Source organism: Zalophus californianus, chromosome 14, assembly GCF_009762305.2.
Source record: "Zalophus californianus isolate mZalCal1 chromosome 14, mZalCal1.pri.v2, whole genome shotgun sequence".
Taxonomy (NCBI): domain Eukaryota; kingdom Metazoa; phylum Chordata; class Mammalia; order Carnivora; family Otariidae; genus Zalophus; species Zalophus californianus.
In genome coordinates, this window is record NC_045608.1 from 55,598,085 (window position 1) to 55,621,712 (window position 23,628).

Below are 23,628 nucleotides of genomic sequence, written 5' to 3' on the forward strand. Positions count from 1 at the left end.
AGCAAAATGTATGAGAAAATGTACGTCTCAGTAGATGCCATCACCATCAGCTTATAACCAAGATCCAGTTACCTCTGAACTCTGAGGCTGTGACACTATATGAATTATCCTTAATCCTTAGAACCTCAGGTAAAGGGGTACTTAAGACTTACTGAGATCATCAGGAATTAACTAAAATTAAGTCTCTGCTTTCACTGGGTTTCATTTGCTCTTTTTCTAGTTCCTTAGGTGCAAGCTGAGATTATTGATTTGAGACATTTCATCTTTTGTAATGTTAAGTATTTACTATGACAAATCCTCCCCAAAGCCTTGTTTTAGGGGCATCCCATAAATTTTGATGTTGCATTATCATTTTCATTCAGTTCAATTCCCTTTGGAATTGTCTAATTCCCTTTGGAATTTCCTCTTCACTCATAGATCATTTGAAAGTACATTGAATAATCTTTAAATACTTGGGGAATTACCACATAACGTTCTCATATTGATTTGTACTTTAAATCCTTTGTGGTCAGAGAGCATCTTTTAATGTGTTATATATGGTTACATGCATGATATCTACATAGACTTAAAACCCCACCAAACAATGCTGTAATTTTTGCTTTCAATGGTCATACATATTTTAAAGAATTTAGATAATGAAAAATAGTCTGTTTACTATGTCTGGCATTCTTCCTTTATAACTGAAGCTTTAAATCTCCTTCTAGTATCATTCCTCTTCATCCTCAAGAATATCCTTTAGCATTTATTTTAGAGTAAGTCTACTGTAAAATAATTCATAGTTTTTCTTCATCTGAGAATGTCTTCCCTTCACCTTTCCTGAAGGATATTTTCACTGGATATGCAATCCTTTTCTCTCAACACTTAAAAAATTATACTGTTGTCTCAAATCGTTCATGGTTTCTGATGAGAAGTCTGCAATCATTTAAACTACTATTTACCCACATATAATGTGTTGTTCTTCCATGGCTGCTTTCAAGACTGTTTTCTCTCAGCAGTTGCATTAGTACGTGTTCTATGATAATTTTTTTGAGCTTATCTTGTTTGGGTCTCACGAAAGCATCTTAAATTGGTCTGTCACCAAACCTGGGAAAATTTCAGCCATAACTTCTCCAACTTTTTTTTCCTACATCAATTTCTTTCTTTTCTTCTATGATTTCATTAGCACAAACATTAGCTTTTATTTATATTGTTCCACAGATCCCTCAAGGGCTGTGGGGTTTTTTTTCCAAACTTTTTCTACTTTGTTTTTCAGACAGGATAATTTCTATTCATCTATCTTTAAATTCACTGACTCTTTCATCTGCCCTCCCCATTCTACTCTTGAGCCCACCCAGTGAATTTTTATCACTTACTATATTTTTTTCAGTTCAAAGATTGGCATTTTATTCTTTTTTTGTAGCTCTTCTTCCTCTGCTGAGAATGTCTATTTTTCCATTCAAGAGTGTTCGCATTTCCTGCACAGAGCGAAGTTATAATAGCTGCTTTAAATTTCTTTAAATTTAATTCCAACATCTAGCTCAACTCAGAGTCGGCATGTTGATTTTTTCCTATTAACATTTCCTTTGCAACAGTGATGCCAACATCAGTTCATTTTTCAAATTTTGCTCTGCTTCTTTGGGTCTACTCTGCATATGGGCAGCTCAGGGGCTCATCTGGGCCTTGGACATACCTCAGTTCTCAAAGACTTGGTCATGGTGCTTTGCATATGTTCTTTGCATTCAAAGCTTGACAATGAATTCAATTCACACAAAGATTTAGGGTATCTCTTCTCTGGTATTTTGCTCACATTATGTGATTCCCCTAAATCCCCCCCCCCTTTTTTTTTCTGATTCCTCTAGCCTTTTGCACTTCACACAATTCCATGAGACTCGGGCCATCTTCACAAAAATGCATCAGGAAAACAGGGAGAGAGAAAGTAGTAATGGGATCTCACACACCCTCTTTGGACCACAGAGGCCTTTTTACCTTGTTCTTCTGGCCAAAGAGATAGGTTTTCCACCAGAGTTTTAGGTCCCTCTCTTAGAGCCCTGCCTCAGTGGAAGGGTTTTCAATGACAATGAGAGGAAAAAAAGTGATTCCCCTACATTCTCTAGATGGTAGGGGCCCTTTTTTCTGATCTTCTGGGCAGAAGTTACCCTCAGAATTTGTATTGTCTGCTCTCACCATGCAATTCCATGACTGAGACTAAACTTCAATTAAATCCGAGAGATAAAACAGAAGGAAAAAACCAACCAGGACACCCACCCCTGTACTACTGTGCTTGTTGTTGACTTCCAACCCCTTTACTGTTTGTTTTTCAGAGTTCTCAAGTAGTTGTGCTTTATATTGTCTCCAGAGTTTTTAGTAATCAGTGGAAAGGATAGTCCATAATGTTTATGCTATTTTGGCCAGCACTGGAAGCCCATATGGCAGCTTTTTAGAAACAAAAAATTGTGAGTACTGCCCTGACCTAGATCCCTGATTTGTTTTAACAAACTCCCCAGGTAACTAGTGAGCACATTAAAATAAGAGATGTCTGAGCTAGATCACAGGAATAAGATTCAAAAAGCTCTTGGAATCTAAGACGATTCACGTAAAGTCCTTCAATGAGGTCCAAAAAATCAATTCTAACACACAAACCCACACACACAAACATATTTTTAAAATAAAAAAGTAATTATCATAATCCAGTGGGAAGGGAAGCTTAAAACAGAAAAAAAAAAGATGACACATCATATGGAAATGGTAAAGAAAATCCTGGTAGAGATGTTTGAGCAGGTATTTGTGAAGCCATAAAAATAATCATCAAGATTAGTAACATTGGGAAATGTTAATGATAGTAATTTTAAATGAAAAAGCACAATTCAAAGTTATATTAAACTAATGTTATAACTCTAAAAAGTATTCCAGTCATAAATTTTAGAAAATAATCAGTTCAGAAGAGAACAACCAGAAAGTCAAGGAAACTGGGAACCAAGAAGAATGACTGGCTTAGAAGGAAGAGTTCTAAGTAAGTCAGATTATGGTGGACACCATTTTGTTGTCTTTCTAGCATCTGTTATCCCCTCCCCTTCTTAAGCTCCCTATTATTTTTTTGGAGACCTCATCAGTGTATATAAACTGATTAGACATAGAGACTCTGAATTCAACCCAAACTCACAAGAGATTTTAGTATAAAGCCTAAAACTACATAACTTATACTGAGAAACAGAACTTCAACATTGACAACAGTTCAACCAGTGCAGTCTCTTTAATCAAGCCACATGGAAACCCAAATAATTCAAAAGTGGCTTGTTAAACTGGGATTGAATGAGGATATAATACCAAGTGATTAAGTTATGGCAGTAGGCTCATCTGGATGGAAACATTTTTGTGCATAATAAGGATATATCTTCAGGAAACTGAGTGCTTCTGTCATCATGATAGTATATTATTAGCACCACCAAGATGTGCATCTTTAACTCATATTTCTATGGCTAAACAAACACAACTTATAACTTTCTTTCTATAATACATAAAGCTCTTTAGCCATTGTGAAGCTCAGTATACAAAAAATGTTAAATTTGAAAGACACAGAAGATGACACATACACACCTAAATATCCATTTTTTTCATTTAATATATGCTCATTCATACTTATTTGCTAAACTTTAATGATAGAACAATGATCTTTTCTTTAAGTATGGGACTACTAATTGACATTCCAAGTGAATAAGCCCTCAAAAATGCATTGTCTATGACTTCAAATTTCAGTTAAAGTAGAATGAGAAGTTAGTCGTTACTTGTAAAGTAATTTAGGCAGTTCAGAAACCTAAAATTTCTTATTTTTTCTTATTTTCCCAGTTGTTTTTAACAATTCACATTTATTTTTAGACTTTCCACAGCACCAAATTTAAGTTATTGTATTCTACCAGTTTATAAAATATTCAAATAGTATAATTAAAACAAATGAAACTAGCAAAAAAAGAACGTGGGAAAAACATAACCAATAATATGCATACAACTCAATTTTATGGGCACAAAGTGCAAGTAACTACTGGGTAGGCTATATAAACAAGTTTGTTCACACCCTGGGAATCAGTACGTTATAGATGGAAGAAAGAGTTTTGGTTAATTCACTAGCTAGTGAGGCTCTATTAAGAGATCTTTTATTATATTTTCAAGCAAAATACCATCTAGTCTCACAGTTTAAGAGACATTCTGTCACTTTAAAGTGACTTTGAATTTCACATATTAACTGTGTTGATTTTAAAGTTTAAATTCTAGAGGGTGATCTTATTTCCCTTATTTGAAAATTCTAGGGAACATATTACTATTATATTCTATGTATCAACAACAAAGTAATGCAAATTAGCTAATGGGTATTCATTCATAATACCTTCTTTATTACGTAGAGATCCATTTATAATGGAATGGACCTATGAATTGTTTATATGAGGATAGAGATGGTTTAAGAAAAAGTTTAAGCATACCCCCTCTGCTATCTTATTAATTATGAAATCCTCCTTTAATAGGTAGTTCAAGGTAAATGTCATCCTACCCCTGTTCAAATTAATGCTAATTTTAAATTAACATATTCCAAATTAGTGAGACCAAACAAATCATCAAATGAATTATTTTATAATGGTAGCTTTTACAGAGAAAGATTAATTAAAACAAATATAGCAAAACTCCTTCTTGACCTCAGATAAACACCAAAGAGCATGTAAACAGAGACTACTAAGAGAACAATGACCCACATCTAAAATTCAAACAAACCTGTGATATTAGATTTGAAAATCTCATCTAATTAGGTCAATTGGTTAGAGCAGGATGCTAATATGACCAAGCTAGACATTAGATCCTCATATATGCCACCTAGCTTTGCCCCAGGTCTCTAGATTAAACCCCTAAAGCCCTGTAGCCATCTGGCAAGTGCAGTTAGGTCCAAATGTAAGCATCCTTGCCTGAACTGCACCCCCCATCTCGGTACCCGCCCCAGAGAAGAAAACTTCAAAAATATTTGCCAATCTTATTTCAATGACTGCTCTCTTTATACATAATGATAAGACACAAATATTCAAGTAATATTCCCTGAAAACAAATAACCACTAATAAAAAAAACACCAGCTCTCTGCCTATAAGACAGGCTATTACTTTTTATTACCAAAATTAAGTTTCCAAGTTACTGAACTTATCTTCTGAATCTCCTTCTCAATCTCCCAGTTTTCTAACAGCTCTAAACAGTGGGAAAATCTGTAACTGTGAGAAAAACTACCACAAATGAATACTTGATTAAAATTAGGGAAAGTGAAACGTAAGAGCCCACTGAATAAATGCCAGATAGATAGAAAGGAAGAAAATCAAAAGAAAGATTTTCCCTTCTCAACACAGAGAGGAGAAAATGATTCCCAGTACCTGCTAAGATTTTAACAGAAAAAGATCTACCTATAGATGTTATTCTAGCCCCCAAATGTTAGGCACATCTTCTTTAAAAATGCTTATTATATTAAAATAATTATTTAAAAATAAAATTACAGAATGATTATTCCTAAAAAATGATTATATTTTGTTTTATCTTCTATGTATTGTTTTCAAAAATACTTCAACATAACTTAATATAATTATGTAAATAATAATAATCTCTTGATATGTATACTCTTCTATCTTCATCCTCCCACAAAAAGCCTAAAACAGTAAGCTACCTTGTATTCTATTTAGGAAATAGATGAAATATAATGAAATAAAAATCATTTAAAAATAAAGACATTAAGAGAAAAATCAAAGTTATATATGTATATATATTCATATAATATATATATTCCCAATACAAGCCATAATTAAATATTTCAAATGATTTGTTAGAAATTTTATATTTTACTAAATTACTAAATTAGGGACCATTTCATCAAAAACTATAAAAAAGGCAACACATTAGGCATTAGGTGGGAAGAATATTTACATTATTCCCAGCTGTATCTTAAACCACAAACATAGTCAAATATGCTTTTAAAAAAAATTGGCTTGTTTTGATTGTGCACATAATTTTCAGGAAATTTGCACCAAAGAACTATGTATCAGTTTTCTTTTGCGGTGTAAATGCAAATTGGGTGGCTTACAACTTTACAAGCTTACTATCTCACAATTCCTGTGGGTCAGAAGCCCTGCACATTTTAACTGGGTCCTCTGCTCAGATCCTCATAAAGCTGAAACACGTGTCAGCCAGCTACATTCTCATTTGGAAGCTCAATAGAGAAGGATCCCCTTCCAAGCTTTCTTTGGTTGTTGGCAGAATTCATTCCCTTGTGGTTATAGGACTTAAGTCCCTGTTGTTTTCCTAGCTGTTGGCAAAGCATGCTCTCAGCTCCTAGAGGTTGCTGTCAGCTCTTAACTACATGGCCCCCTCCATCTAAGGCTTTGAAACTCTTTATGTCTTCTGGTGTGAGCCAATGAAAAAACTCTCTGCTTTTAACAGGCTAATGTGATTAAGTCAGACCTACCTAAAAGAGCCCTCTTTCTTAAAGTCAACAGCACCATATAACAGAACAAAATTGTGGGAGGGATAACTCATCATATTCACAGGTTCTACCCCCCACAAAAAGGGGGGAATTAAACAAGTGTGAATGTCATTCAGGAGTCATCTTAGAATCCTGCCTACCACAGTGCACAAAAATTGAAGGATCACGGGAAGACTCTCAGTGGGAGAGACAGACATGTGGGTATAAAATCCAAGAAGTATGAACAAGATTTAAAACACTGCTTTAAAGTATGAACTTCATGTTTCAATAAATATTTGAAACACTAATTTGACTTTGAAAAGGCCTGTGATTGACTAAGTATTCTTTTTTTTTTTAAGATTTTTATTTTTAAATAACCTCTACACCCAACATCAGGCTTGAACTCATTACTCTGAGATCAAGAGCTGCATGTTCTATCGACTGAGCCAGCCAGGCACCCCTTGAGTAAGCATTCTATATAGAATTCTCCACTTGGGTTTTTAGAAGGATTTCTTTGGGAAGTCTTTGTAATTGTGGATATAGTAACAACTAAAAGATCAACAATCATTTCTCAACTCCAAAAACAACAAACAAAAAACCTGTTTTTTATAAGATGACTTGATTCATACTCCTTTTATGAGACTTTAAATTTATTCTTAAGTTTCATAAATTCTATTTTAACATTTTATTGGACTTAAAGTCTGAGATTTATACAGCATGATTCAAACATACATAATTCAATTATAACATCAAGCTACTGAATTTTATTGATTTACTGCTAGATAATTTGAATTTAATGCTTCTGTAATATCTGTAATTATAATGTTTCAAACAATATATTGAGTTAAAGGAACTATTTAACTTCTAGTTTACTCATCTGATTTATATTCTGCATAAACCACTATGAGACATCAAGTCTCTACCTGTAAGACCTAAATAATGACATCCCTGCTCAAACACTTTTGGTAGCTGTCATTCCCTACAGAATGAAGTCCAAACATTTTAACATGGCAATGGAGGCCTCCCATACTTTTAGCCCTAGCCTACTTTTCCAGCTTCATCTTTCACCATACTGTATACTTTAGCTATTCTTGACTGTGCACCACCCCCTGAATATGCCTTTGATATCAACATCTCCCGTCATATCAACATCAAACATATCATTTTTTTATGGATGTCAAGGATTTGTAGAGCCAAGATATTATTTTAATGTTGTGTTGGTTGAGTACAGAGTACACCCTCTTTAATAAAGAAGGGATATTTTAGCTGAAGTGTAAGGTCTTAAACACAATGTTCTACTGTGAGGCAAAATTGTACTATGGATTAGAATAATTATCTCCAGGGGTGCCTGGGTGGCTCAGTCATTAAGTGTCTGCCTTCAGGCTCAGGTCATGATCCCAGGGTCCTGGAATAGAGCCCCACATCGGGCTCCCTGCTTGGCGGGAAGCCTGCTTCTCCCACTCCCACTCCCTCTGCTTGTGTTCCCCTCTCTGGCTATGTCTCTCTCTGTCAAATAAATAAATAAAATCTTTAAAAAAATTTATAAAAAAGAATAATTATCTCCAATTGGTATATGCACATCCCAGAGAATGTATGAGATGACCTAATGAGGTGAAGAAGAAAATATTAAAATTTATATGTATTTTAATCTCAGCTCTGTATGTTTATATTTTCAAATATTTTTAAAAATGTGTTAATTACTGATACAGTAGTATATCTATTAATTTATTGTATATATTTTATATATATATATATATAATTTCATGTTCATTTTTGTTAACAATTGGAGTGTGTTATCTTAAAAGTCTGGAGATCAAATCGAGGACTTTGGAATCCAACTGAAATGGTTTCCATCTGAACTCTAACACTCTGAAGTTCTGTGCCTTCAGAAAGTCACCTTAACTTAAACCACAATTTTCTCAAGTGTGTAATAAAAAGGATTAATAACCATAGGACTGTTGTGAACATTAAAGGGGATTTTTTCTTTAAAGTGATTAGCCCAATCTTTAACCTCTAGTAAGAACTTGATAAATGTAAGGCATTAGTATTGTTACTAATTTTGTTATATTCAATACTTGCAATTGCCTTAGGAAGAAGTATGTTCATTGAAGAGGTCAAGATGAGGAGCAAAGGCAGCAGTTTCTTAAAGAGTGCTTACTCTTGTGTGCACTGTTGATGGCACTATACAATGGTGTAACTGCTATGGAAAATAGCATGGCAGTTCCTCAAAAAAACTAAAAATAGAACTAATCCAGCAATCCCACTTGTGGGTGTGTGGGTGTGTGTGTGTGTGTGTGTGTGTGTGTGTGTGTGTGTGTGTGTGTGTGTGTGTGTATTGAAACAAGGGTCTTGAGGAATATTTGCACACCCCTGTTCAAAGCAGCACTGTTTACAATAGCCAGGAGGCTGAAGGAACCCAAACAGATGAGTAGATAAACAAAATGTAATACATACATACATATAATGGTATATTATTTAGCCTTAAAAAAGGAAGGAAATTCTGTCCTACACTGTACCATGGATGAATCTTGAAGACATTATGCTAACTGAAATAAGTCAATCACAAGAAGTCAAATAGTATAAAACTCCAGTTATATGAGGTACCTAACATAGTCATACACATAGAAACAGAAAGTACAATGGTGGTTACCAGGGACTGGAGGAAAAGGGGAAAGGGTGAAAATTGTTTTTTAATGGGTACAGAGTTTCAGTTTTGCAATATAAAAAGGTTCTTGACATCTTTTGTATAACAATATGTCTATACTTAATACTATTCAACTGTACATTTAAAAATGGTTAAGATGATTAACTTTATATTATGTGTTTTTTACAATAATTTAAATTAATTAATTACATTTTGTGAAAAAAAGATTCCCCGATATAACTAGGAATATAGCTATTGTATGGTGGTTAATAAGAAGGGCCTATCATGTGGTGTCAGGCTAGGAAGTTTTTCATTTATTGCATTAATACTGAGCACCAAGGATGCATCTTCAAGCAGTGGAAATCAAATGCCCTCCTTCAAAGCTTTTGGGAAAATTATGAAATTGTCATGCAATGGTCATATTGCTTAGTATGGTATGGTAAGAATATGATGGATTCAAGACATATTAAGTTCATAGAATCAACAGTATTCCATTGAGTGTTGACCATAAAAGGGGAAGAAAAGGGGGAAATCAAAAATGTCATAAGGATTTTTGCCTTGGATAGATGGGCAAATTGTGTTGCCATCCACGGAAAAAGGAAATTTTTAAAAAATAAGAAAAGATAAACAAACTAATAAACCTACAGTAAGACTCATCAAGAAAAAAAGAGAGGGGCCAAATAAAATCAGAAATGAAAGGGAGAAGTTACAACAAATACCACAGAAATACAAAGAATTATAAAAATGACTACTATGAACAATTATACAACAAAAAATTGGCAAACCCAGAAGAAATTAATAAATGCCTAGAAACACACACTTCTTCAAGATGAATCAGTGAAGAAATAGAAATAGAAAATCTCGGGGCACCTGGGTGGCTCAGTTGGTTAAGCGACTGCCTTTGGCTCAGGTCATGATCCTGGAGTCCCGGGATTGAGTTCCGCATTGGGCTCCCTGCTCAGCGGGGAGTCTGCTTCTCCCTTTGACCCTCCTCCCTCTCATGCTCTCTCTCTATCATTCTCTCTCTCTCTCAATAAATAAATAAAAATCTTAAAAAAAAAAAAGAAAAGAAAATCTCCACAGACTGGCTACTTGTAATGAAATTGAATCAGTAATCATGAAACTCCCCATGAACAGAAGTCCAGGACCAGAGAGCTTCAGAGGTGAACTCTACCAAACACTTAAAGAAGAGCTAATACCTATCCTTCTCAAACTCCAAAAAATAAAAGAGGAAGGAATGCTTGCAAGCTCATTCTAGAAGGCCAGCATTATCCTCTTATACAAACCAGACAGACACTACAAAAAAGAAAATTATAGGCCAATATTCCTGATGAGGATAGATACAAAAATCTTCAACAAACTACTAGCAAACCATATACAACAATACATTTAAAGGATCATATACCATGATCAAATGGGATTTATTTATTCCAGGGATGCCAGGATAGTTCAAACCTGCAAATCAATCAACGTGATACACCATATTAACAAAATGAAGGATAAAAATCATATGATTATCTCAAAGATGCAAAAAAAGCATTCGTCAAAATTCAACATACATTTATGATAAAAATTCTCAACCAAGTAGGTAAGGAGGGAATATACCTCAACATAATAAAGCTCATATTTGACAAACACACAGCTAATAACATACTCAATGGTGAAAAGCTAAGAGCTTTTCCTCTACAATCAGAAACAAGAAAAGAATGCCCACTCTCACCACTTTTATTCAACATAGTACTGGAAGTCCTGGCCATAGTAATTAGGTGAGAAAAATAAATAAAACACATCCAAATGAGAAAAAAAAGAAGTAAAACTGTCAATATTTGTAGATGACACGGGACTATATACTGGAAACCCTAAAGCTTCCACCCCAAAACAATTATAACTAATAAATGAATTCAGAACAGTGCAGGATAAAAGAATCCATATACAGAAATCTGTTGTGTCTCTATGCACTAATAACAAATAGAAAGAGATTAAGATAACAATCCCATTTACAATTGCATCAAAAAGAAGAAAATACCTACAAATAAATTTAACCAAGGAGGTGAAAGATCTGTATTCTGAAAACTACAAGACATCAGTAAAATGAATTGAAGATGACACAGACAAACGAAAGAATATTCCACGCTCATGGATTGAAAGAATTAATATTATTAAGATGTCCATACTACCCAAAGAAATCTACAGATTCAAAGCAATCCTTATCAAAATACCAATGGCCTTTTTCAAAAAACTAAAATAAATAATCCTAAAATTTGTATGGAACCAGGAAAGACTGAAGAGCTAGAGCAATCTTGAGAAAAAGAAAGCAGGCTGGAGGTATCACTCTCCTGGATTTGAAACTATACTGCAAAACTACAATCATCCAAACAGATGACACTGGCACCAAAACAAGACACATAGATCATTGGAACAGGATTGAAAGCCCAGAAAGGAATCCATGCTTATATGGTCAATTCATCTACAACAAAGGAGACAAGAATATACAAGGGGGAAAAGACTGTCTCTTCAATAAATGGTGTTGGGAAAACAGGACAGCCACATGCAAAAGAATGAAAGCGGACCACTTTCTTACACCATCCACAGGAATAAATTCAAAATGGATTAAAGACTTAAATATAAAACCTGAAACCAGAAAACTCCTAGAAGAAAACAAAGTCAGTAAGCTCTTTGACATTTACTTTTTACAACAGAAAAATAAACAAATGGGACTATATCAAATTAAAAAGCAAATCAACAGCAAAAGAAACCATCAACAAAACAAAAGGCAATCTAATGAATGGGAAAAGATATTTGCAAATGACATATCTGATAAGGAGTTGACATCTAAAATACATGGAGTTCATGTATTTAAAAAAAAAAACATCTAAAATACATGGAGTTCATGTATTTAGAAAAAAAAAAAAACAAAATCCAATTAAAAATCATCAGGGAGGGGAGCCTGGGTGGCTCAGTTGGTTAAACGTCTGCCTTCGGCTAAGATCATGATCTCAGGGTCCTGGGATTAAGCCCCGTGTTTGCCCTCCCTGGTCAAAGAGTCTGTTTCTCTCTCTCTCTCTCTCCCTCTGCCCTTCCCCCCCTCAAATAAATAAAATACTTTAAAAAAATCATCAGGGAAATAATAAATCAAAACCACAATGAAATATCACCTCGCACCTGTTGGAACGGCTAATATCAAAAAAACAAGAAATAACAAGTGTTGGCAAGGATGTGGAGAAATGGGAACCCTCATGTGCTGTTGGTAGAAATGTCAGTTGGTACACCCACTATGGAAAAGAGTATGGATGTTCCTCAAAAAATTAAAAATAGGAATACCATAGAATCTAGCAATTCCACTTTATCAAAAAAAAAACCCCAAACACTAATTTGAAAAGATATATGCCCCCCTACGTTCATTGCAGCATTAGCATTATCTACAGTAGCCAAGATATGGAAGCAACCCAACTGCCCACTGATAGATAAATGGGCATGATGATGTGAGATATATATATATATATATATATATATATATATATATATATATATGTAGTATAACTCATACATAAAGAATATATCTTGCCTTTTGCATCTCCACGGATGGACCTAGAAGATATTATGCTAAGTGAAATACAACAGACAGAAAAAGACAAATACTATATGACTTCACTTATGTGTGTAACCCAAGAAACTGATGAAGAAACAAAACAAAAATAGACTCAAATACAGAAAACAAGCTGATGGTAGGCAGAGGAGACGGAGATGGGGAGATGGACAAAAAGGACAAGGCACAATTTTCCAATTATAAAATAAATAATACATGGGAATGTAACATATAGCATAGGGGACACAAGTCAGTAAGACTGCAACAACTTTATATATTGACAGATGGTAACTAGACATTGTGGTGATCATTTTATAATGTACACAAATATCAAATCATTTTGTTGTATATCTGAAACTAATACAATATTATCTGTCAATTATAATTCAATTTTTAAAAAGACAATCCTTAAAGAATAGAGATTACAACATAAATTCATGCTTTCATTTATTCAGTACTATTTTTGGAAAGTAGCATACGCTGTACACCAAATAATGGACATAAATGGCAGAATAACTCTTATGAAATGTAGATAGGGAGCAGGAAAAGAAAGGCATATATTCCCAGGAATATTATTGTAAAGAAGAGCCTCTAAATTTTCCAGAGTGCCCGTTGGATGATTCATGGACAAGCTATTATTTTAGTGCTTTCAATTTCTAAACAAAGGAAAGAAATACAGGTAATGTTTTAAGTGGAGAAAATGTACTATTTGTCATGTTTCTGCTGTTTTCTAAATTCACAATGTAAGGTTAAATGTTACACTCAGTAATAAAATAGGCCATTCAGTAAATGTTCCTTTTTCATAAAACTTTACTGTATTAGCTTATGGAAATTCTACTTATAAAATTGTATTGAATTTACCTTTTTTTTTCCTGTTCCTCTTCCAATGTATAGTGCTAATAACTTTCTCCAAGTCTTTCAAAATATTACATAGTTTCAAATCATTTTAATTTCTCTTTGCCACCCTGAAGTTATAATAAATGATCTATGAACAGTCATTTATTTTGAGAACCAAATATTTCATTTGGTCCACTGTTTTAATGCTTAGCTGGATTCAGTCTCATACTAGGATATATTTCAGTATAATTATTAAAAATGACAATACAAGAGAAAAAAAAAGGTGTCAGCTGGGAAGACCCAGGATGAAGAAATGGAGAGAAGAAATAGTCATTTTGGGTTATGTTCAGTTTGAGGTGCTTTGGGATGTCCTGGTAGAAACATCCAGTAGAAATTGTTAAATACAGATGTGAACCTCACAAAACAGGCATTAAGTCGCCATAACATAGTCACAACTGAAACCATGGACATAAATGTAATTACTCAGTGAGAAAAGGAATTCAAAACATATCTCAATGACATTATTTCATTTCAAGGATAAAGAAGCAAACAATCCATGAAATTTGGAAAAACAGGTTTGTCTCAGAATTTTACGGAGCAACTACATTATCAACAATGTTCTGGTAGAAAGAGGGAAATAAAGAAATTACACCTAGTTAAGTTGTTCTTCAGTTATAAAGGCTAAGGACAAATATTTTTAGTTGCATACAAACCTCAAAGAATGGAACACATAATCTTCTTTAGAAAAAAAATGACCAGGAATTATAGCCAAGGGATGAATCAAATCAAAGAATTCAGAAAAAAAACAAAAAAACAGGTAGAAGAATGTATAAGCATTTAAATACACCAAAAGAAAAACAGTCCTGAGAACCAAATTATATACCATTATAAAACCCTGACAATAAAAACAATTATAGTATATAAGATGATATAATGAACATAACACAATAAAATATATAATTATAATAAACATAACATAAGCAGGGAGTACAAAACAGTGAGAAGAAGTGAAATAGGCTTATTCCTCATCTACCTTTGGAGAAAGTCAATGATAAGAATGAAACTGAAATCTGTAGTTGAAAAAAAAAATGAATGTAATTCAATCTCTTAATGTTTTTCTTAATCTTTTCTATTAACTTCAGGAATAAATACCTCTGAGAAGTATTTATCTATTAGCAATTTTTTGAATTGCATGTTTTTCTGTTTCTTTTGTTTCATTTTGATATTATGTTTTATGCTTCTTACTTAAATTAGCATATAATTACCATCCCAGTTTTGGAAAATTATTTCTTCCTGTCCATATCAATCATTATATCAATCAGTCACCATATCTAATCTTGTTTTGGTATGTATGTTTAGACAGAAATCTATAATGATGCTCATAATTAGCTAATGGTGGTTAAATCTGGATGGGGGATTTAGTATAACTTAGAATTTCTTTCCTTTTCACTTAGATTTTTTTAAATAATGAAAATGTATCACTTTCACAAAATAGTCATTTTTATTTTCTAAAAAAATAAATATCTGAGTAACATACATATTCATAAAAATGTATTTTAACTCCTTGTGGCAGTGTGATCTTGAGTTTAAAACATATACCTAATTATAATTACATCATGGTATCCTTGTTTTCTTAATACTTAGAACAGCTTCTATTTTTTTTTAGCATTTACTACATGCCAGACAGATACTACATACACTATATACTTACGAATTCTTATTCTTATTCAAAACTAGTTAGGCAAGTATTACTAGTGGCATTTACAAAGAGGAAACTGTGTCTTTAGTTAAGAAATTTCCCCTTACTTACAGTTATCGTAAATGGCAAATCCAGGATTTAAATCTTGTTCTAGAATCTATACCCTGCCCACTATGTCATGTTTCCTGCCATCTATGATGTCCATGAAGTTTATTTTATCCTGTTATCCCAGGACTATCAAAACAAATGTAACCTAAAACTTTGTAGATTCACTTTAATCGTTCCCAGTTAGATATAAGAAGTCTTAGCAAATACAACAGCTATTCGTGAAAGATCTTTATAGTCTTGACATGGGATTGGAACTCTCAGAAGTTCTGCTGCTACAGCCCTGTATTTGCTTCTTGATATTTCCTTTATCCTATGCACAAAGTCTCAAGTGTAAAATCTTGAGAAGCAGGATCTCAGCTGGTTCAGGAGGTGTATTGATGTAATATAAATGAGTGCTGAATCTTGCCCTGCCTGCCCCCCACTATGCTTATTAACAAAACAAGGAAGAACCAATGGAAAAATCAAGAACTGGTAACTTGGGAAATGTGTGGGCTAGTTTTCATATATTAGCAGGGTCTGATTTCCTCCATAAATTCAGGGGAGTTATCTCTACAAGCCCCTTGTCCCTAAATACTCAGGCCATATCGGCCCCTTGTAAGGGTATATCCACTATTCTTGACAGCTGTAATTGGCCCTGTACTAGGGTTTTGCCATAGATGAGTTATTCCTACAACAATTCTCAAGGATCCACTGAAGTCCGCTTATAAGCCACGTTGCTGAGACTCATACTTGGGATCTATTTGATCCCCAAAGACCTGTATTATAGAGCTCTTCAAAATACCTCAATGAAGAGGGAGAAAAATGCATTGGTTATCTGCAGCAATGCCCGTCTTGAAAGTATAGGAGAGGGGCGCCTGGGTGGCTCAGGCGTCAAGCGTCTGCCTTTGGCACAGGTCATGATCCCAGGGTCCTGGGATCGAGCCCCACATCGGGCTCCCTGATCTGCGGGAAGCCTGCTTCTCCCTCTCCCACTCCCACTGCTTGTGTTCCCCCTCTCGCTGTCTCTCTCTGTCAAATAAATAAATAAAATCTTTAAAAAAAAAAGTATAGGAGATAAGCAAAACTTTGTTTACATCTTAATTACTATTATCATGATTTGCCTGTGTCAGATATAAAGTGTCCTGATGTGTGGCTAGCATGTTCCTCAGTTTTGTTTTTCTGGAATTTCTGTAGCAAATTTCAGATCATGGCCTAATATACATGCTATGTGCCTCAGGCATGAAGTTAGGCCCTGTAGAAATGTATACAGACTCTTTATGAGGCAATATTTCCTTCACTCTTGATAGAGCACAGAGAAATTTGTAACCAAAACCATAGTCAGAGAACTAAAAAAACAGTAACTGTTTATAAACCAGTCCATGAATATTCATTCTAATCACTATATAGTAATCAATTAGTATACACAGCAAGAACAATATGAAATCTGAGGCTACAGATTGCAGAACTGAATAAATCATCATTTTTAAGAGACATAACTGAAGATAATATATTTTCCTTTCTGGATGAAAATTTATTTTATGTTCCCTGGTGGAATACATATAAAGAAGAAATACACAAAAGGCAAAAATTGGACCTAAATGTCCATTCCTACATATACAGGTCAAGAAAAGCATTACTCACATAATTGGATATTCATTGCCTTGTTTGCTTAAGACTGGCAAACAAAAACGTGAGTCTGCCAAATTTCCCAATGTTTTGCACAGTGCAGTGGGCCTTTAAAAAATACACAGTAATGCATTAATCTAATACTACTACAAAGGTTTAATGATTTTTCTGGTTATTTCCTAAGTTTACCTTTCATAATAACAAGTGGTATATATAATGTGTTTTGGTAGTTTGAATTACAAGTGTGATGTTTCAACTAATTGTGGCCAAAAGCAAAATGCCAATCAGGATGAAAAGCTTCTAAAAACAAACTAAACTGAAACTATTAAAAATGTAAAAGAGAGTAACCATAGTGATGCTAATTTAAAATGATCACTGATGAAACATTTCTTATAATCAATGTCGGACATCTGCTGTATCTTTTTCAGAACTGTTTTAAGTTATTCATTACTTCATCCTTTAAAGTTTCTGACATCTTTAATGAGAGAACACATAAAAATAATGGTGGTAGTGTGAACAAAACTTAGATGCGATGCTCAACAAACTGCACATGTGTGTATATACACGTGCGTGCATGTGCATGCAGGCTCACAGGCAGATCCTACTCTAGACCTAAAATGGCTGAGTTGCAGGATGTTGTTGCTTGGTGACCAAACAGTATCTCCTAAGCCACAGAGTCATTTAAACAGTGATAGATATGTCCCCTCAGCTTTAGGCATGGCCAGGACAAATATTAAGGGGCATGTTTATCTTTTCTAGTATTCTACATTTTCATTTTAAGTCAGTTGTCACTTGCTTGATTTTCTCAGCAATTAAATTCAGATTTTAGGGGAAAGAGTATTTGTAACCCTACCACTGTCATTTTAAGAAAATAAGAGGTAGAATCAAGCTTCTTTCAAACTGAAAGATAGTCCTGTTTCAGTTAAGTCTATGTGGTGTGTCTACTCTGTTCTGCTACGACCTCCCAGTTGCTATCAGTCTCCCTTTCTTTCATTAAACACCAGCAGTTAATTAGCCCCAGCCTGTCTCTTCCCTTCTCTCTGTCCCTTTTCAAGGTAGTAATGATGTCTAATTACCAGCAGCAGTGGGTCACTGCAACGTCAGGCGCAAATCTCTCTCACTGACAGCAGAGCCAGCCGCAAACCCTCAAACCTCAGACAGCTAGAATGATTCTCAGTCTACTTGAAAATACCAAATACAGTACTTTATTTCAGCCAAGATATGCTTTTGACATAAAAATATGTTTCTTGTCTTTCTGGTGGATTGTATTCCCGCTATTATAAAGAAAATCTTATTTTTAAGGAAGAGATAATTTGAGACGCGGAGAAACACATGATAAAAGGGGAACCTTTTATTTATTTTTTAACTTGTTGAAATGATGATTGGCTGTCTTTCAGGGAAGGCGGAGCCTATAATTCTATGTAAGGAGCAGCATAAAATTTTCATAAAGAGCAAAGAAGAGTTCATGAATTAAAAACCTCTTCAACATTTCAAAACAGGCTTGAATGAAGAGCAAATCTCTTAAATACTACATGGAAACCACTATCTAAGAACACCACCTGATGAATTACATTTTCTCCCATAAATATATGGAATCTTTACTGAAAAGGGAAACGTGTTACTTTATTGTTAACGCTGGAGTTGTTATTCTACACTCAATGTCTTAGCAATAATTCTTTAACAACTCTGCATAAATTTTTGAATGAAAATATGGGTATCTGAACATGTGAATTCTGGTCTGAATTACTAGGCATCCATATTTCTCTTAGTGTCTCTATAGCTGTTACACAATTTATGTTATTTAGAATTTTTAATTAATGTTTTAAAAGGGCATATCTGTTTATACACATAGTGAATGTAACCAAACCCCTGCAAGTATAAACTGGGCCAATATATACAAGTGAAGCTATCTGACAGATAAACAGAGGAATCTGATTTTAATATAAAAGGAATGAAAAACAAACTTCCCAGCTAGCAATTGTTTTGAAAAACATATATAATATTATTTAATAATAATTAGGTAAATATACCTTAAATGATTATTTTACTTATTCAGTTAACCCAGTGGTGCCCAAAGGAAAATACATCCTTATGTTCTGAAATCTAATCTACTTTGTCTAACAAGTTATTTTTAAAAAATCAGGTTAAGTTACTTCCAATACAAGTGAATCAAAGCACTTCATTCTCCACAACAGACTTCTGGCTCATCCAGATGTAAATAAACCTCAGTTCTAATCCATAGGCATCTAGTCCTCACTATTTAGTAAAGCAAGACAGTAATCTCACCATTGTCTTTAGCAATGCCACATTAAAAGAGAAGGCTGTGTTTATAGATCTACCTTCTAGAAAATTCCAAAAGTACTTTAAAAAAAAACAGCAGAACTTTTATGTGTGTTTCTATTTCACCTTTATTTCCTTTTCCCATTTTCCAGATGAATTCCAAAAGAAATATACTTCCTTCAAGCAACTATCCCTAATTAATCTCGGGAAACCATTAACTATTTTCCAAACCTGAGAGAGTCCTCCAAATAGTCCTCTGAAAAACCTTTCATGCACATATTTCCAATTTAATATACCTCCGTTTGAGACAGAAGAATAGCTTGCAAGACATCTCCTTTCTAGCATCCTCCAGGAATACTGCTCAGGGAAACAGTTGCCAGTATGGGGTGGGGGTGGGGGGTTAGGAAAAGGAGCAAATGCTCAAGAAACCCCAAAGCCAGGCAAAAATGCAAAGGATGCCAAATACCCTCCCCCACCCCTACTCCAGGCGAGTACCCACCGTAGCATGACGAAGAAAGAGGTCTTATGGATCTGATCTGCAATCCTACTTGTAGCCCACAGTTCCCATCTTCTTAAAAAGGAAATTGATGCTGCTGCCGCTCCCCAGCCTCACAGGCTTCTGCCCTGAGAGGCTGAGATACACTGGGTTCTCAGTGCCCAGTACCTTGCTGCGCCTGGGCTGGGAGCTTTGTGGCCATGAGACTAGAGCTATCCCAGAACGAGGAACAAATACATACACCATTTGATTGCGCTGAAACCCATGTCTCTTTGTTGTTCATCATGTAGCTGCGGCTTTATTTGTGAAAGGGGGAAGTGAGGAAGGGAATGGGGGGCGGGGAGGAGGAATCCCCAGGACCTTATCTACAATCTAAATAGTCGTGGCAAGATCTCTCGGAGTGATCAAGGCGATGGGATAGCCCGGTGTCTCCCAGGCGGCGGTCTAACAATAAAACCTGATAGTGTCCGGGGGGTGGGAGGGGGGGACCCCACATCTCCGACTAGCGCCACAATCGGGCTTTGTGCCAATTAGGAGACACTGTAGACGATCGATCAGAATCGTCTATTATCAGAGCGTGCGTCTGGGGTTCCTGCGTGGCCCTTATGCTTGGTGGTGAAAGCGGGACACGCGCCAGGCGCCCAGCGAAGGACATGGGACAATGGCCCAACCCGAGGACGCGGGAGGCCGCCCGACGCGGGGATGGAAGCTCCAGGAGCGGGTTCAGGAGCCCGGAGGCTAGGAGGGCGGCGAGCTCTGGAGGTGCGCTGCCGCCTTAAAATAAAGGACCACAAAGACTCCACCGTGGGGGAAACGCGCCTGGCTAAGGCGAGTGGGGACGACTTGGGGAGGGGGTTGAGAAAGGTGGGGGGCACACGAGCCAACGGTGGCTCACGGCTCCCCCTTTCTCCCCCCTCTCTCTCCCCTCCCCGCCGGCTGCTCCCGCAGACAAATAACAGAGGAAGGCGAGTCACTCACCGTGGTCTTGACCGGCACGTAAAGCACTTGCTTGGCGCAGCCGCCGCCCCCGCGGACCTCGTCCGGCTGGCCCAGCTGGAAGCCCTTCGATTTGACCCAGAATTTAAATTTGGCGTTGTCCGTGGAGCTCGACTCGGAGCCGTTGAGGAGCTGGACGATCCGCTCGTATTTTTTACGGGTCACCGTCTTGGTCTTGCCTGAGTCCCCGTAAGTCCTGAGGCACCAGTCCTGGAACTGGCGGTACATGTCGCGCTCGCTCTCCATGTTCCCCGCTCCCGGCCGTCGGCCGGATGCTCCCAGCGCACTTCGCACCTGTTCACCCCGGGCTCATGAAAAATGCAGCCCGGGCCACGATGTAGGGACGCGAGGTCCCGGCAGCCGCCGGAGCCTGCCTCGGGTGGTGGTGGGGGGGGGGGGGAGGAATGGGGAGAGGGGAGGAGGGTCCGGCTGGGCACCAGCAATCAATGCCCTGTGCTACCAAGTCTCTGGTTCATTCGTAATTGCAATGGATGTCTCGGACGCTTGTCTCGGACGCTTTTCTCGTCCTCTTAGTGATGGGTCTCTTTAATATTGTGTGACTAGGACCATCCCAACAGCATCCGGCCCAGAGGAACTGGGTTTTAAATAATTAAAATCCCATTCCTTGGTTTATTAAAATCCCAATATTGACTTGGGGTGGTCCCTGGAGCCTCGCCCCGGGGCTGTGTCCCGGGCAGGGCAGGTGCAGCGCTGCGCCGCCTCCCCGCGCGCGCCCCAGAAGCTTCCCCAGCCGCTGGCCCCACCGTCCAGGAAGCGAGGGCTGAGCTGCTCTCGAGAGCAGCGCCGGGCTGAGCGCCTGCGAGCCCCGAAGGGCACCCAGGTCCCCTGGCTCTCCTTCCTCCAGGGTCCCGTTCCGCTTCAGCCTTCCCGGAGTGGGGCGTTCAGGGACTAGAAAGAGAGAAAGTTCTTACCTGTCATGTTGTTAAGCCTATCAAATCCTGCTACACAGGGAATTTTTAAGGTATTTTTAAAATGGTTTAAAATGTCATTTCTTCATATGCAGTTAGGCTAAATTCCAGCCCTGCAGGTAGATTCCAGGAGTTAAGTCCCAGAATTAGCAACATTCATGGATATTTGGCCATAGTTCTATAGGAAAGACTGTGGTACCCCAAACAGATATCCGTTCCAGGGGTATGTGGGTAAACGAAAGCAGGCCGCTGGCGGCGGGTCTCCCGGATAATGATGGGGTCCCCAGACAGGACTTCTCTGGTTTCTGCTGAACTGGGTACAAGGCATAGAAGTAAGTTTATAATACAGATGCTTAAAACCCTTTGCATGAAATTAAAATAGATTATTTTCCCCTTGCTTGGTTACAGTTTGCAGTACACACAGGAGGTTTCGTATGTCTATTTTCCCCCTGCCACGTCATGGACACCCCTCCACTGCTCAGAGTAGCCAAATATGAGTTCCTCTGGACGATTTTCTCAAGCAAATGAAATCAGCGGCTCCTCCATTCAGGATTTCCACCCGTTTGTTACAGAGCTGGAAATAGGGGAGTTCCCATCCTCCTCGCGCTGCGATTGCGGCCGCTCCTCTTTATTCTACTCTCTGCGGAGGCCCGCGCCCGTCCCGGGAGGCGGCTCTGCCAGGAAGGCGGCCCGACCAGTGCCCCGCGCCTGGTCCGCGGACTAGCCCACCTTCGCCCCTTGTCGTCGTCTCCAAGACGAAAGCCCCGAATGGGAACGCGGAGTGTTTGTACCCACTGCGCCGCAGCTGGTCCCGGCACTTGCAAAATGGTCAGTGGCTCCCGCTCGGCCAGGCTGAGTGTGTGCGTGTGTGTGAGCAAGGGAGCGAGGGTGTGCGGTGTGCGGGGGGGTGCGCTGTGTGTGCGCGCGTCTCCGGGAAGGTCTCGCGGCTGCTGGAGCCGGGACTGACAGCCCGGGCGGAGCGCGAGCAGCTCCACACACTAAACCTCTCGCCTCTCCCCTCACCCCCACCCCTCCCACTCCCCTCTCCTCCCCCCCCCCCCGGCCCCTTCCAAGCTCTCTGATTGGCCAATGGGACAAAAGTTTCTGTGGAGACGGCTGGGCGCTGACGTCACGGGCAGAATTGTCCCATTTAGGGATCCCGGGGGCAGTGCGCATGCTGCAGGCTGCAGGTTAGAGGCAGGAGGAGGTAGCAGCGGGCGCGGCGGCAGCCAGGTGGCGGAAAGGAGCACTCAGCATCCAGGTGGGGGGACGACTCCAGCAGGGTTTCCATGGAGATTCCTCTGGGTCTAGCCTAAAAACAGCAGATCAGCTGACACCATTAGCTCAGGACCTAATTACTGCTTACTGGAGCAACAAATGAGGGAGAGGGCCAGCTGCAAAGGAAGAGTTTCTATCCTCCCCCCCACCCTCCCACCCCGACTCCTCCTTTCTCCCTTCTCGGTCGCTCTTGAGTCCCGGGTGAATTCTCATTAACTTGCAAGATTCCTGCATCAACAGCTACCCTTCTCTAGAGGCCACCCGGACTGCTTTTATTCTTTTTATTTCTTTTGTATAAAAAATTGCTAAAATAAATCAGTTGTCCTGAGTCCTTGAATTTTTGCCCAGTAAATATTAGACCAGTAGAGCTCAGAGTCCACTGTCTAATAGAAGTCACAAGTGGATCTAATATAAGGGTGGGGGGAGGCAGGGAGGAAAAAACACCTTAAATGTGTTCAATTAGGTATTTATCTTTAGGCCTTTCACATTTAAAAAAAAATTTTCAATATCTTAAGCAGATATGTGGAATAAGGAATCACCCTTGTGTGATATACCTCACAGGAACACTATTACAAGTTTACCTTGTGGCATCAGAGATAGAGGATAATTCCAAGTTGGGAGATCAAGGTTGTGTTGTATGTTAGTTAAACGTTTCCTAGAGGATTCTGGAAGTATAGCTGATCCTAGAGTGGTCAATTCATTCAAGAGTAAGCTG

General features: G+C 37.7%; 1 protein-coding gene across 9 annotated transcripts in view; it reads right to left on the minus strand.

Moving 5' to 3' along the window:
- Positions 1-22,050, minus strand: part of NOL4 (nucleolar protein 4) — a 412,809-nt gene extending 390,759 nt beyond the window's left edge. For 8 of the 9 annotated variants that reach the window (XR_003517122.2, XR_003517123.2, XM_027577287.2 and 5 more), the window contains exon 1: positions 20,689-22,050. Coding sequence is in view for 6 of the 9 variants with exons in the window: in XM_027577287.2 (XP_027433088.1) it covers positions 20,689-20,952 (264 nt within the window). In the remaining 3 variants the exon portion in view is untranslated. Of the gene's footprint in view, positions 1-19,713; positions 19,886-20,688 lie in introns of those variants that run through there. The other variant, XM_027577292.2, reaches the window with a different exon arrangement.
- Between the last annotated feature and the right edge of the window lie 1,578 nt (positions 22,051-23,628).